The sequence below is a fragment of the Notolepis coatsorum genome (assembly GCF_963971535.1).
Source record: "Notolepis coatsorum genome assembly, chromosome: 19".
In the NCBI taxonomy this organism is placed as follows: domain Eukaryota; kingdom Metazoa; phylum Chordata; class Actinopteri; order Aulopiformes; family Paralepididae; genus Notolepis; species Notolepis coatsorum.
Window position 1 is genome coordinate 91,168,467 of NC_140183.1, and position 14,317 is coordinate 91,182,783.

At 49.0% G+C, this 14,317-nt stretch overlaps 1 protein-coding gene across 1 annotated transcript in view; it reads right to left on the reverse strand.

Moving 5' to 3' along the window:
* Positions 1–14,317, reverse strand: part of vars1 (valyl-tRNA synthetase 1) — a 66,216-nt gene that overhangs the window by 13,789 nt on the left and 38,110 nt on the right. The window contains exons 23-25 of the mRNA XM_084337021.1: positions 14,040–14,167; positions 2,300–2,455; positions 1,405–1,632 (exon numbers count right to left, since the gene is read on the reverse strand). Of these exons, the coding sequence (XP_084193147.1) occupies positions 1,405–1,632; positions 2,300–2,455; positions 14,040–14,167 (512 nt within the window). The remainder of the gene's footprint in view (positions 1–1,404; positions 1,633–2,299; positions 2,456–14,039; positions 14,168–14,317) is intronic.

Here is a 14,317-nt window from a genome sequence, read left to right on the forward strand (position 1 = left end):
CGTCACTGGGCCAGCAGAACTACAAACACAGAGCATGGTCACACACACACAGGTCCACCTCGTCACTGTGCCAGCAGAACTACAAACACAGAGCATGGTCACACACACACAGGTCCACCTCGTCACTGGGCCAGCAGAACTACAAACACAGAGCATGGTCACACACACAGGTCCACCTCGTCACTGAGCCAGCAGAACTACAAACACAGAGCATGGTCACACACACAGGTCCACCTCGTCACTGAGCCAGCAGAACTACAGACACAGAGCATGGTCACACACACAGGTCCACCTCGTCACTGAGCCAGCAGAACTACAAACACAGAGCATGGTCACACACACACAGGTCCACCTCGTCACTGGGCCAGCAGAACTACAAACACAGAGCATGGTCACACACACAGGTCCACCTCGTCACTGTGCCAGCAGAACTACACACACACAGGAAGCCAAGTCCTCCTATACTATAAAAACACTGCCAAACAAAGAATGACCGCAGCAACACAGTACATTACAGCATCAGGACGTAAAGGGATAGTGTACCTTTTTTTTTTCAGAAGCCAATCTGATTTATCCTGAACTGGGAGTTAATAATACAGTCTTATCTACCATAAGAACTTGCACCAGTTTGAGATATTAGAAGCAGAAATTGTTCGCCAAAATTCTAGTGAAAGTGAACAAATCATTTGTAGCAACTTCCTAACTGTTTAACAACATCTGTAATTATACAGAAAGTCTCAAATATTAGGGTTTCTTTCTTTTTTTTTATTAGAAACATGCTTTGGTATCCCATCCCGTTTTACTTCCACTAGCATGGCTAAGAAATTACAACAATTTCCGTAAGAACTAAAACATGGGTGCTTGTTAGATTTACTGAAGTAACTCCCAGTTAATAAGTAAATCAGACAAGCTTCTTAAAATGGTGAACTGTCCCTTTACATTTGTCTCGAGGAGGCTGTTTTCAATTAGCCAATTTGACCTTTATTTTATAGCCTTTATAGAACGAATTCATCCAAATAAGGGTTTAACAAGAGACATCCTTTCACATTAATGTGGATAAAAACAGAATAAGATGGATTATTTTATTTTTCAGTGGCATTTCTGCACCAGTAGTCCCATTTGCTCGCAAGCAACAGTTGTGATTGGAAGATCAAGAAAAGAGGGCGGGGTTCGAGATTGAGGGTTTATGAATTGTTAGGGGTATTTGTGCCCACAGGCACCTGATAATATCCTACCCTGGTATATTAAAACACAGATGGTGAAACAGCACCACCTTTCAGCTGCACAGTGCAACAGCTAGAAGCCAATATGGACAAACACCTCAATCGTTCACATCTCCCCGAGTTGTCGTCACCTTTCGTCTCCCCTCCTTCACTCCTTGCTCTCTCTCTGTCTTTTTCTCACCTCATCGGTCTCGGGGTAGGGTGTGACGGAGATGCTGGGGGGGTCGTCCTGGGGTCGACGCCGCGGTAACCTCTGGAAGAGCTCCTCGGAGACGAAGGGCATGATGGGGGCCAGCAGGCGCAGGCCCACGTCCAGACAGGTGTAGAGGGTCTGCCTGCACACCAGGGCCTGTCTCAGGTCGACGCCGTCCTCCTCCGCTGCCTTGCTGAACACAGGCTTCACGCTCTCCTGGAGGCAAGAGACCAGAACACAGGATCAGAGCCAGAACCTCCTGGAGGCAAGAGACCAGAACACAGGATCAGAGCCAGACCCTCCTGGAGGCGTGAGACCAGAACACCGGATCAGAGCCAGACCCTCCTGGAGGCGTGAGACCAGAACACAGGATCAGAGCCAGACCCTCTTTCTGAGAGCCCACCTACCCACCTCTCTGAGCCCACCTACCCACCTCTCTGAGAGCCCACCTACCCACCTCTCTGAGCCCACCTACCCACCTCTCTGAGCCCACCTACCCACCTCTCTGAGAGCCCACCTACCCACCTCTCTGAGCCCACCTACCCACCTCTCTGAGCCCACCTACCCACCTCTCTGAGCCCACCTACCCACCTCTCTGAGCCCACCTACCCACCTCTCTGAGCCCACCTACCCACCTCTCTGAGCCCACCTACCCACCTCTCTGAGCCCACCTACCCACCTCTTTGAGCCCACCTACCTTTTTCAGTTAACGTGAGAGATTTAGATTTGGAACACACGTTGTACAAAGTACTAGGCTTGTTCTATGATCTTTGAGAAACACAATAAAAGTCAAAGTGTAGCACTTTAAATGAATATGTTGCCCAAATACGTTCACATCTCGCACACTGACACACACTTTGGGAGCCACCTGCCGGCCTCTCACCAGGTAGACGTCACAGAGCTCGTACAGCCAGAAGTTGTAGATGGCGGTGGTGATGGCGGGGAAGTCGTAGGCCCGGAAGGCGGCGCCGCAGAGCCCCACGGCCGCACACAGCCGGGACAGGATCCAGCGGTCCGACACGCTCTCCTCGCCACACAGCTGGGGAGGACGGAGGAGTTTACTTAACCGGCGGGCAGGTAAATCAAGAACAGATGCACTGAGACGGCCTGACGAGACGAGAGGACAAAAAGGCCTCTCGAAGGGTAACAGGGAAAGGGGACATTATTTTATTAGATAAAATAGAGAAGAGACAGCCGATGGATACATCACAGAGGTAAGGGGAGTACTAATTAAAACGCACATCAAACAAGGCGGCTGGGTGACGCAGCGGACAAGGCGCTCGTCACCAACGCAAGAGACACTGGCATCGAATCCAGCCGTCAGCATTGCTTCCGGCTTGGCCGGCCGTCATACTGGCTCGATTGGCAGAGTCAGCGGGAGGGAAGCCGGTGGGTGGGTCTGGGTCGTTGTGGACAGCGACTCCTACAGTTGGGTCGGGGCGCCTGCACAGCGAGGATCTAGGAGAGGTAGTGTGATCCTTCCACACGTTACACTCTCCCGGTGAGAGTCCGCGCTGCCAGGTGAAAAGAAGCGGTAGGCTGGCTACACATGTGTCGGAGGAAGCATGCGATAGTCTCCGCCCTCCCAGACCGACGGTAGGGGGTAGAGTGCGCAACGACCAGGAAGGGGATTGGGCATAACGACTAAAAAAAAAAATAATAATAAAAAAACACACATCAATCAAACAACCAAATAAAATTACAATGTATGTAACACATGAAGCAGAACAGTCGGATCACAGTTAAAAGGCTGGGTGACAGTTGCAGGTGTGTGTAAACAACTCTCTGCGATAGAGGCCTTAAAAGTAGTGAGGAGAGACAATTTGACCATTTTCTTTTTTTTTTATCTACTTTTTCTCCCAATTTTAAATTTTTCTCCCGCCCCAATTTCGTATTGTCCAATTCTACCCTCCCCTGTCTCGAACGCTGTTAGGCCATGCCTCCCACAAGCCGGCTGCAATGTGGACCAAGCCTTGCATCACGTGTCCCCTCCGGTACTCGAGGAGGCAGCCGTCGCATCTTTTCAGCTGCACAGTGCGATCTCTCAGCGGCGAGGGTCTGCGTGGGAGGGACACGCCGCCCCCGTCGCTTCCTGATTCTACTGCGCAGGCGCACCAACCGACCTGTAGGAGTCGCTGTCCACAACGTCCGATCCCCACCCACCAGCTTCCCACCCCCTAATACTGCCAATTGTATTAGTATGTACGTCCAGCCAAGCTGGTAGCAACGTCGAGAGCTGGGCTCGAACCCAGCATCTCATGTGTTGGTGGCGAGCGCCTTGCCCACTGCACCACCTAGCTGCCCTCAATTTGTCCATTTTCAAAGTATTTTGTATCTGGTTCCAACTGCTGGGAGCAGCAAATTGCAAGGAGGATTGACCAAAGGAAGTGTCTAACACAGGGAACATCTAGTGGAATGAAAGCAGTGTTGTTGAGACTTATGGCGCTTTTCCACTGCATGGTACCTACTCTACTCTGGTTTTCCATTGCCGAAATTGGCTGATGGTACCTGGTACTGGGTACTTTTTTAGTACCTGCTCTGTCGAGGTTCCAAGCGGGTAGAAGCAATACCAAAAAGTGACGTGCATACCACTGATTGGTCAGAAGAGAGAATCATCACTACGTCATCATTGCGCTACACGGGGCGTCCTGCACAAAACCACAAACCTGCCATCTTTAAATAGCCTTGTGACTACTAAACATTAGCATTCATTATTTGTTTGCAGCGAGAAAAAAGTGCAATAAACAAAAAAATATACATTCAATGTATTCTGCAATATTTGACGGTATTTGTTTTTTCCAGTGCAAAATTGCAGCTTGGTTTGACATATTTCCGATGTCTCTTCTTTGGTAATATAATTGCCATGGTGATTTTCCATTCAAAAAGGGTATATTTTTAATCCAATTTTATCCAAAAATCTTTATAATACTGGTGCAAGGAACAATTACAATTGGAAATACATATTTACATACGTGTACATATAATATTACAATTTCTATACGTCATTGATGATGTAGTGAAAATCCACCTTTGCATGGACACAAGATGGTTAATAATTATGCTGTATACCTCCCACCTCTACCTGGAACATAAACTAACTATATTTTAATATTCTGTATACCTCCCAACTCTACCTGGAACATAAACTAACTATATTTTAATATTCTGTATACCTCCCAACTCTACCTGGAACATAAACAAACTATATTTTAATATTCTGTATACCTCCCAACTCTACCTGGAACATAAACAAACTATATTTTAATATTCTGTATACCTCCCAACTCTACCTGGAACATAAACAAACTATATTTTAATATTCTGTATACCTCCCACCTCTACCTGGAACATAAACAAACTATATTTTAATATGCTGTAAACCAGTGGTTCTCAACTGGTATAGTCTCGGGACCCAACATTTTCCTTAGTCATTAAGTCGTGACCCAATTTTTTTTTTTCTTTTTTTAACTTTGACCAGTCAGCTGGTTCTTTTAGCGTTTATCGCTTTTTCATCGCATTCATACTTGGTCAAGTTCGACCGACAGAAGCAGGCTGAAAGGGTTCAGATGGGGGGGAAGACACTCTGGGAAAGGCACGGCTGCCGTCCGGGATTCGAACGCGCTCAGCCCCAGATCCGTGACGAGCACGGTTGTCCACGGCGCTGAAATAGCACTCGCGGTACGTGGTGAGCTACTGGAGCTCCCCGCGACCCAAATTTTTTAACCACTATGATTTATTTCAAAAAAAATAAAATTGCAGTAATACACAATCTTTCATGCACTGTTAAAAACATTAAATAAACACAAAAAAGTGCAATAAAAGTGCAACTAGGGCTAAAAACCCAATGAAATAAAATAAATAATATTATGCTTCTTTTTTATTTTTTTATTTTATTTATCCTTTATTTATCCAGGAATGTCCCTCATTAACATAACAGACCTAAGTTTGGGGGAACTAATGGGATAACTGGGGTTGCAACAAAAGTGCGACTAGGGCTAAAAACCCAATGAAATAAAATAATAATAATAAATAATATGCTTCTTAGCAGACTTCTTAGCTTAACATAACAGACCTACAGTAAGTTTGGGGGAACTAATGGGATAACTGGGGTTGCAACAAAAGTGCAACTAGGGCTAAAATACCACATGTATCGGAGGAGAGATGTGATGCAAGGCTTCTATCCTCCCTACAACCGGCCAGTGGGGGGCATATGCGAGCAACGTTCAATACAGGGGAGGGAAGAATTGGCACGGCTAAAAAATTGAAAAAGGGGAGAAAAAAGTGGATACAAAAAAAATAAACATGGGCATCAATGGTCCCCTCCCACCGGAAGAGAGTAAACCCATCAGTCTACCCACCTCTGAGAGCTGACCTACCTTTTTCAGTTCATTTAAATATTTAGATTTGCAGTACACGTTGTACCAAGTACTAGGTTTGTTCTATGATCTTTGAGAAACATAATAAAATTGTACCACTCTGAAAATATCAATACTGTTATGTGCTTCTCAAAATTTTGTTTTCAGAGCTGTCATGGATGAAAAGCCTGCTTCACACAGATATGTGGGGCTGAATGGTATCAACACCTTAACTGCAGCATCATGAGATACTTGGTACTCAGCACCACACTCTGAAACTAGCTCTCCAGGTGGTATCAGATGAGATTTCAATGAGTTCTTCCAAGAGTTTGGATGGAGATGTGTCAGGAAGCTTTGTCTCAATGTTGTCTGTAAAGTTTTTTTTTTCATCCAGAGTAACTTGGTGATCCTTTTCAATGATTTTCAGATTTTGAGAAATGGTATTTTCATGGAGAACAGTGCAGCTGCAACAGATAGCACTTTAGTGATAATTTTCTGTAATACAATTTTTTTTTTTTTTTTTTTTATAATCAATCTCAAGGCCTCCCTGGGGGTCGCGCCCCCCACTTTGAGAAACAACAGTTAAAATATAACAGTGTTAATAATAATAATAATTCATTTTATTTGTATAGCCAGGGATTAAAGCAAAAAAAATTCTCCTGACTGAACTTTTTTTCAGGCCAAGTCATATTCTTATTTTAACCTCGAGTCCACTGCATTTTTTTTTAATAGCGTTAGTGTTTTAAGGGAGCCTACTTGTAGAGCCTACTGTCCTGACTGTGACTATAGACCCTACTGTTGTGGTTGTTGTGCCAGGCAGGGAGGCTGTGTGCTGGAGAGCGTGAATGCAAGTCTTGTGGCTAGCTTCTGATTGATGGCGAGCCTTTTCCCATTACTTTGAACCATGAACTAAACGGCTTGTTATCATACAAACAAGGGACTAAACACCTTTCGCAATTATGCCACAACAACAATGGACAGTCTCCTCCCCACCGTTTGTATATATTTTTTTACCACCGACCCACCCCCTCCTAATGTACAGTCTCCTCCTCATCATATGTATATATTTACTGTTAGGATCTCTGGGTAACAGTACTATATACCTGTATGTCATGTATGTCCCTATGTCATAAATGTCATGATGTCATGTATGTTGTGTATGTCATAAATGTCACTATGAATTGAAAATGGGGGACCCTGATGATGTAAACAAGACAAACATCTTTCTCTGGTCTGCATCCCCTTAACAATTGTGTGTATTGCTACTGGATTTACCAGATCCAGAGTGAATGAATGAATGAAAACTTTATTTAATACACGAGACCCTCTTCTTGGGACCAAGTAAGGTTTCGTCGATAATCCAATGTACAGTTACCCCCCCCCCCCCCCACCCACCCACCCCGCCTACCCAACCACCTCCAATGTACAGTTACCCCCGCCTACCCAACCACCTCCAATGTACAGTACAGTCCCCCCACCCCACCTAACCAACCTCCTCCAATGTACAGTTTCTTCGTCAAATGTATATACTCTCTTTTTTAGACTATTTTTGTATCACAAACAATACTGTATTTGTAGATCTGGTATGTCATAAATGTATAGATGTAGCAGTACTGTCTATCTGTATGTCGTGTATGTTATGATGAATTGAAAATGGGGGACCCTGATGTAAACAAGATGAAAGTATTTCTCTGGTCTGCATCCCCTTAACAATTGTGTGTATTGAGCTGTACTGTACCCATTCTGCAATCTGTTAAAAAAAAATTCAATCAATCAATAAATATTTAACAGATTGCAGAATGGGTACAATACAGTACGGCTGAATACACACAATTGTTAAGGGGATGCAGACCTGAGAAAGACTTTCGTCTTGTTTACATCAGGGTCCCCCATTTTCAATTCATAGTGACATTTATGACATTACACAACATTGACATGATGACATTTATGGCATAGTAGGGACATACTACAGGTATATAGTAATGTTACATTTGTGACATATGATATGCAAATATACAGTAATCAATGTTACCCATAGATCCTAACAGAGATTATATACATTATGATGGGGTGGAGACTGTACATTAGGAGGAGGGGGTGGTAGAAAAAAGATACATACGGTGGGGAGAGAATATACGGTGGGGAGGAGACCGTCTACACAGATACAGCTGTGTGATGTTGCTACGGAGTTAAGCTAATAAAGGTGACTCACAACCACAACAGGGGACTCACGTATTTGTACTGTGAAGTAACTGTTAACACGACAATGACAAATGTGTTGTTTCTGTTTTTCTTTTTGACATACTTGCCCGCAGTAGCCTAGCCAGTCTCTTGAAACACCGCTATCTTCAAACTTCCACTCGAAACGTTCTTTTGTTGGGTGGTGGTGCTCATCCTTTTCGTCTGAGAAAACCGCGGTGGTTTTTCTTTTTAGTGGCCGGCTTACTCCTTCCATTTAACCGACGCTATTAGCTAACGTTAGCTAAATCGGTATAGCAGCGAGTGCAAGCAGCGTGGTAGCTGTGACGTCTGTAAACAAGCAGAGTTGATGCGACTGTCGTAAAACCAAAACACACCGGAGTTTTTAATTATTTTACATGACTATTTTGTGGCGGACAGACCTCTCAGACCTCGCAAATGTCACTCCAATAGCCCTCCAGCTGCAACCGCGGAGCGAGCAGCGTCCCGTCTCTCGGGTCGCTGAGTGATGACTCTGCTTGGGGCGGCGCGATAGAAAAAAAAAATGCTATTTGGCGCCTCCGATTGGCTCAATTTTGTTTAAATCTGTATGCATCTACAAATCATATTATACCAAGGTAGCCAATTCCGTCAGACTGCGAATCAAATGGACGGATCTCCCCAATCAAATTGACGGAAATCCGTCTGGAGACGGAACGCTTTAATGCCTGTATAGCGCTTCTCAATGACCCGGAGTCGCTGTGTTGGTTGTTAACCTTATGATCATCAATGGGACGTGTTTACCTGCTGACCAGGCTCTTACCTGGGCTCTCTCTGATGCTACATCCTGCTGACCAGGCTCTTACCTGCTCTCTCTGATGCTACATCCTGCTGACCAGGCTCTTACCTCTCTCTCTCTGATGCTACATCCTGCTGACCAGGCTCTTACCTGCTCTCTCTGATGCTACATCCTGCTGACCAGGCTCTTACCTCTCTCTCTCTGATGCTACATCCTGCTGACCAGGCTCTCACCTCTCTCTCTCTGACGCTACATCCTGCTGACCAGGCTCTTACCTCTCTCTCTCTGACGCTACATCCTGCTGACCAGGCTCTCACCTCTCTCTCTCTGACGCTACATCCTGCTGACCAGGCTCTTACCTGGGCTCTCTCTGACGCTACATCCTGCTGACCAGGCTCTCACCTCTCTCTCTCTGACGCTACATCCTGCTGACCAGGCTCTCACCTCTCTCTCTCTGATGCTACATCCTGCTGACCAGGCTCTCACCTCTCTCTCTCTGACGCTACATCCTGCTGACCAGGCTCTCACCTCTCTCTCTCTGATGCTACATCCTGCTGACCAGGCTCTCACCTCTCTCTCTCTGACGCTACATCCTGCTGACCAGGCTCTCACCTCTCTCTCTCTGACGCTACATCCTGCTGACCAGGCTCTCACCTCTCTCTCTCTGACGCTACATCCTGCTGACCAGGCTCTTACCTCTCTCTCTCCGACACTACATCCTGCCTGCCAGACTCTTACCTCTCTCTCTCCGACGCTACATCCTGCTGACCAGGCTCTCACCTCTCTCTCTCTGACGCTACATCCTGCTGACCAGGCTCTCACCTCTCTCTCTCTGATGCTACATCCTGCTGACCAGGCTCTCACCTCTCTCTCTCCGACGCTACATCCTGCTGACCAGGCTCTCACCTCTCTCTCTCTGACGCTACATCCTGCTGACCAGGCTCTCACCTCTCTCTCTCTGATGCTACATCCTGCTGACCAGGCTCTCACCTCTCTCTCTCTGACGCTACATCCTGCTGACCAGACTCTCACCTCTCTCTCTCTGACGCTACATCCTGCTGACCAGGCTCTCACCTCTCTCTCTCTGACGCTACATCCTGCTGACCAGGCTCTCACCTCTCTCTCTCTGATGCTACATCCTGCCTGCCAGGCTCTCACCTCTCTCTCTCTGATGCTACATCCTGCCTGCCAGGCTCTCACCTCTCTCTCTGATGCTACATCCTGCTGACCAGGCTCTCACCTCTCTCTCTCTGATGCTACATCCTGCTGACCAGGCTCTCACCTCTCTCTCTCTGATGCTACATCCTGCTGACCAGGCTCTCACCTCTCTCTCTCTGACGCTACATCCTGCCTGCCAGACTCTCACCTCTCTCTCTCTGACGCTACATCCTGCTGACCAGACTCTCACCTCTCTCTCTCTGACGCTACATCCTGCTGACCAGGCTCTCACCTCTCTCTCTCTGATGCTACATCCTGCTGACCAGGCTCTTACCTCTCTCTCTCTGACGCTACATCCTGCTGACCAGGCTCTCACCTCTCTCTCTCTGACGCTACATCCTGCTGACCAGGCTCTTACCTGGGCTCTCTCTGACGCTACATCCTGCTGACCAGGCTCTCACCTCTCTCTCTCTGACGCTACATCCTGCTGACCAGGCTCTCACCTCTCTCTCTGACGCTACATCCTGCTGACCAGGCTCTCACCTCTCTCTCTGACGCTACATCCTGCCTGCCAGGCTCTTACCTGGGCTCTCTGACGCTACATCCTGCCTGCCAGGCTCTCACCTCTCTCTCTCTGATGCTACATCCTGCTGACCAGGCTCTCACCTCTCTCTCTCTGACGCTACATCCTGCTGACCAGGCTCTTACCTGGGCTCTCTGACGCTACATCCTGCCTGCCAGGCTCTCACCTCTCTCTCTCTGACGCTACATCCTGCTGACCAGGCTCTCACCTGGGCTCTCTGACGCTACATCCTGCTGACCAGGCTCTTACCTCTCTCTCTCTGATGCTACATCCTGCTGACCAGGCTCTCACCTCTCTCTCTCTGATGCTACATCCTGCTGACCAGGCTCTCACCTCTCTCTCTCTGATGCTACATCCTGCTGACCAGGCTCTCACCTCTCTCTCTCTGATGCTACATCCTGCTGACCAGGCTCTCACCTCTCTCTCTCTGACGCTACATCCTGCTGACCAGGCTCTCACCTCTCTCTCTCTGATGCTACATCCTGCTGACCAGACTCTTACCTCTCTCTCTCTGACGCTACATCCTGCTGACCAGGCTCTCACCTCTCTCTCTCTGACGCTACATCCTGCTGACCAGACTCTCACCTCTCTCTCTCTGACGCTACATCCTGCTGACCAGGCTCTCACCTCTCTCTCTCTGACGCTACATCCTGCTGACCAGGCTCTCACCTCTCTCTCTCTGACGCTACATCCTGCTGACCAGGCTCTCACCTCTCTCTCTCTGATGCTACATCCTGCTGACCAGGCTCTCACCTCTCTCTCTCTGACGCTACATCCTGCCTGCCAGGCTCTCACCTCTCTCTCTCTGACGCTACATCCTGCTGACCAGGCTCTCACCTCTCTCTCTCTGATGCTACATCCTGCTGACCAGGCTCTCACCTCTCTCTCTCTGACACTACATCCTGCCTGCCAGGCTCTCACCTCTCTCTCTCTGATGCTACATCCTGCTGACCAGACTCTCACCTCTCTCTCTCTGATGCTACATCCTGCTGACCAGGCTCTTACCTCTCTCTCTCTGATGCTACATCCTGCCTGCCAGGCTCTCACCTCTCTCTCTGATGCTACATCCTGCCTGCCAGGCTCTTACCTCTCTCTCTGACGCTACATCCTGCCTGCCAGGCTCTCACCTCTCTCTCTGATGCTACATCCTGCCTGCCAGGCTCTCACCTCTCTCTCTCTGACGCTACATCCTGCTGACCAGGCTCTCACCTCTCTCTCTCTGACGCTACATCCTGCTGACCAGACTCTCACCTGGGCTCTCTCTGATGCTACATCCTGCTGACCAGGCTCTCACCTCTCTCTCTCTGACGCTACATCCTGCTGACCAGGCTCTCACCTCTCTCTCTCTGATGCTACATCCTGCTGACCAGGCTCTCACCTCTCTCTCTCTGACGCTACATCCTGCTGACCAGGCTCTCACCTCTCTCTCTCTGACGCTACATCCTGCTGACCAGGCTCTCACCTCTCTCTCTCTGACGCTACATCCTGCTGACCAGGCTCTCACCTCTCTCTCTCTGACGCTACATCCTGCTGACCAGGCTCTCACCTCTCTCTCTCTGACGCTACATCCTGCTGACCAGACTCTCACCTGGGCTCTCTGACACTACATCCTGCTGACCAGGCTCTCACCTCTCTCTCTCTGACGCTACATCCTGCTGACCAGACTCTCACCTGGGCTCTCTGACGCTACATCCTGCTGACCAGGCTCTCACCTCTCTCTCTCTGACGCTACATCCTGCTGACCAGGCTCTCACCTCTCTCTCTCTGACGCTACATCCTGCTGACCAGGCTCTCACCTCTCTCTCTCTGACGCTACATCCTGCTGACCAGGCTCTCACCTCTCTCTCTCTGACGCTACATCCTGCTGACCAGACTCTCACCTCTCTCTGACGCTACATCCTGCTGACCAGGCTCTCACCTCTCTCTCTCTGACGCTACATCCTGCTGACCAGGCTCTCACCTCTCTCTCTCTGACGCTACATCCTGCCTGCCAGGCTCTCACCTCTCTCTCTCTGACGCTACATCCTGCTGACCAGGCTCTCACCTCTCTCTCTCTGACGCTACATCCTGCTGACCAGGCTCTTACCTCTCTCTCTCTGACGCTACATCCTGCTGACCAGGCTCTCACCTCTCTCTCTCTGACGCTACATCCTGCTGACCAGGCTCTCACCTCTCTCTCTCTGACGCTACATCCTGCTGACCAGGCTCTTACCTCTCTCTCTCCGACACTACATCCTGCTGACCAGACTCTTACCTCTCTCTCTCTGACGCTACATCCTGCTGACCAGGCTCTTACCTCTCTCTCCGACACTACATCCTGCTGACCAGACTCTTACCTCTCTCTCTCTGACGCTACATCCTGCCTGCCAGGCTCTTACCTCTCTCTCTCTGACGCTACATCCTGCTGACCAGACTCTTACCTCTCTCTCTCTGACGCTACATCCTGCTGACCAGGCTCTTACCTCTCTCTCCGACACTACATCCTGCTGACCAGACTCTTACCTCTCTCTCTCTGATGCTACATCCTGCCTGCCAGGCTCTCACCTCTCTCTCTCTGACGCTACATCCTGCTGACCAGGCTCTCACCTCTCTCTCTCTGACGCTACATCCTGCCTGCCAGGCTCTCACCTGGGCTCTCTCTGACGCTACATCCTGCTGACCAGACTCTCACCTCTCTCTCTCTGATGCTACATCCTGCCTGCCAGGCTCTCACCTCTCTCTCTCTGACGCTACATCCTGCTGACCAGGCTCTCACCTCTCTCTCTCTGACGCTACATCCTGCTGACCAGGCTCTCACCTCTCTCTCTCTGATGCTACATCCTGCTGACCAGGCTCTCACCTCTCTCTCTCTGACGCTACATCCTGCTGACCAGGCTCTCACCTCTCTCTCTCTGACGCTACATCCTGCTGACCAGGCTCTCACCTCTCTCTCTCTGATGCTACATCCTGCTGACCAGGCTCTCACCTCTCTCTCTCTGACGCTACATCCTGCTGACCAGACTCTCACCTCTCTCTCTCTGACGCTACATCCTGCTGACCAGGCTCTCACCTCTCTCTCTCTGATGCTACATCCTGCTGACCAGGCTCTCACCTCTCTCTCTCTGACGCTACATCCTGCCTGCCAGGCTCTCACCTCTCTCTCTGATGCTACATCCTGCCTGCCAGGCTCTCACCTCTCTCTCTCTGACGCTACATCCTGCCTGCCAGGCTCTCACCTCTCTCTCTCTGACGCTACATCCTGCCTGCCAGGCTCTCACCTCTCTCTCTCTGACGCTACATCCTGCTGACCAGGCTCTTACCTGGGCTCTCTGACGCTACATCCTGCCTGCCAGGCTCTCACCTCTCTCTCTCTGACGCTACATCCTGCTGACCAGGCTCTCACCTCTCTCTCTCTGACGCTACATCCTGCTGACCAGGCTCTTACCTCTCTCTCTCTGACGCTACATCCTGCCTGCCAGGCTCTCACCTCTCTCTCTCTGACGCTACATCCTGCCTGCCAGGCTCTCACCTCTCTCTCTCTGACGCTACATCCTGCCTGCCAGGCTCTCACCTGGGCTCTCTCCGACGGCACAAAGGTGTCCCCCAGGGTCTTCATGGCAAACTTGACGGCGTTCCACAGCTTGTTGCAGAAGTGACGGTAACCCAGGATACGGTTCACGTCCAGGTTGATGTCCCTGCCTGAGAGGGGGACACGTGAATAACATTCATTTAATTCAAATGTAATATAATTATATTCAATCATAATAATATTATAATTATCTCTCTTATTATCATTACCCATCTCTGCTGAATAATACATCTAATATAATTGTTTTTGGTTATCTTTTT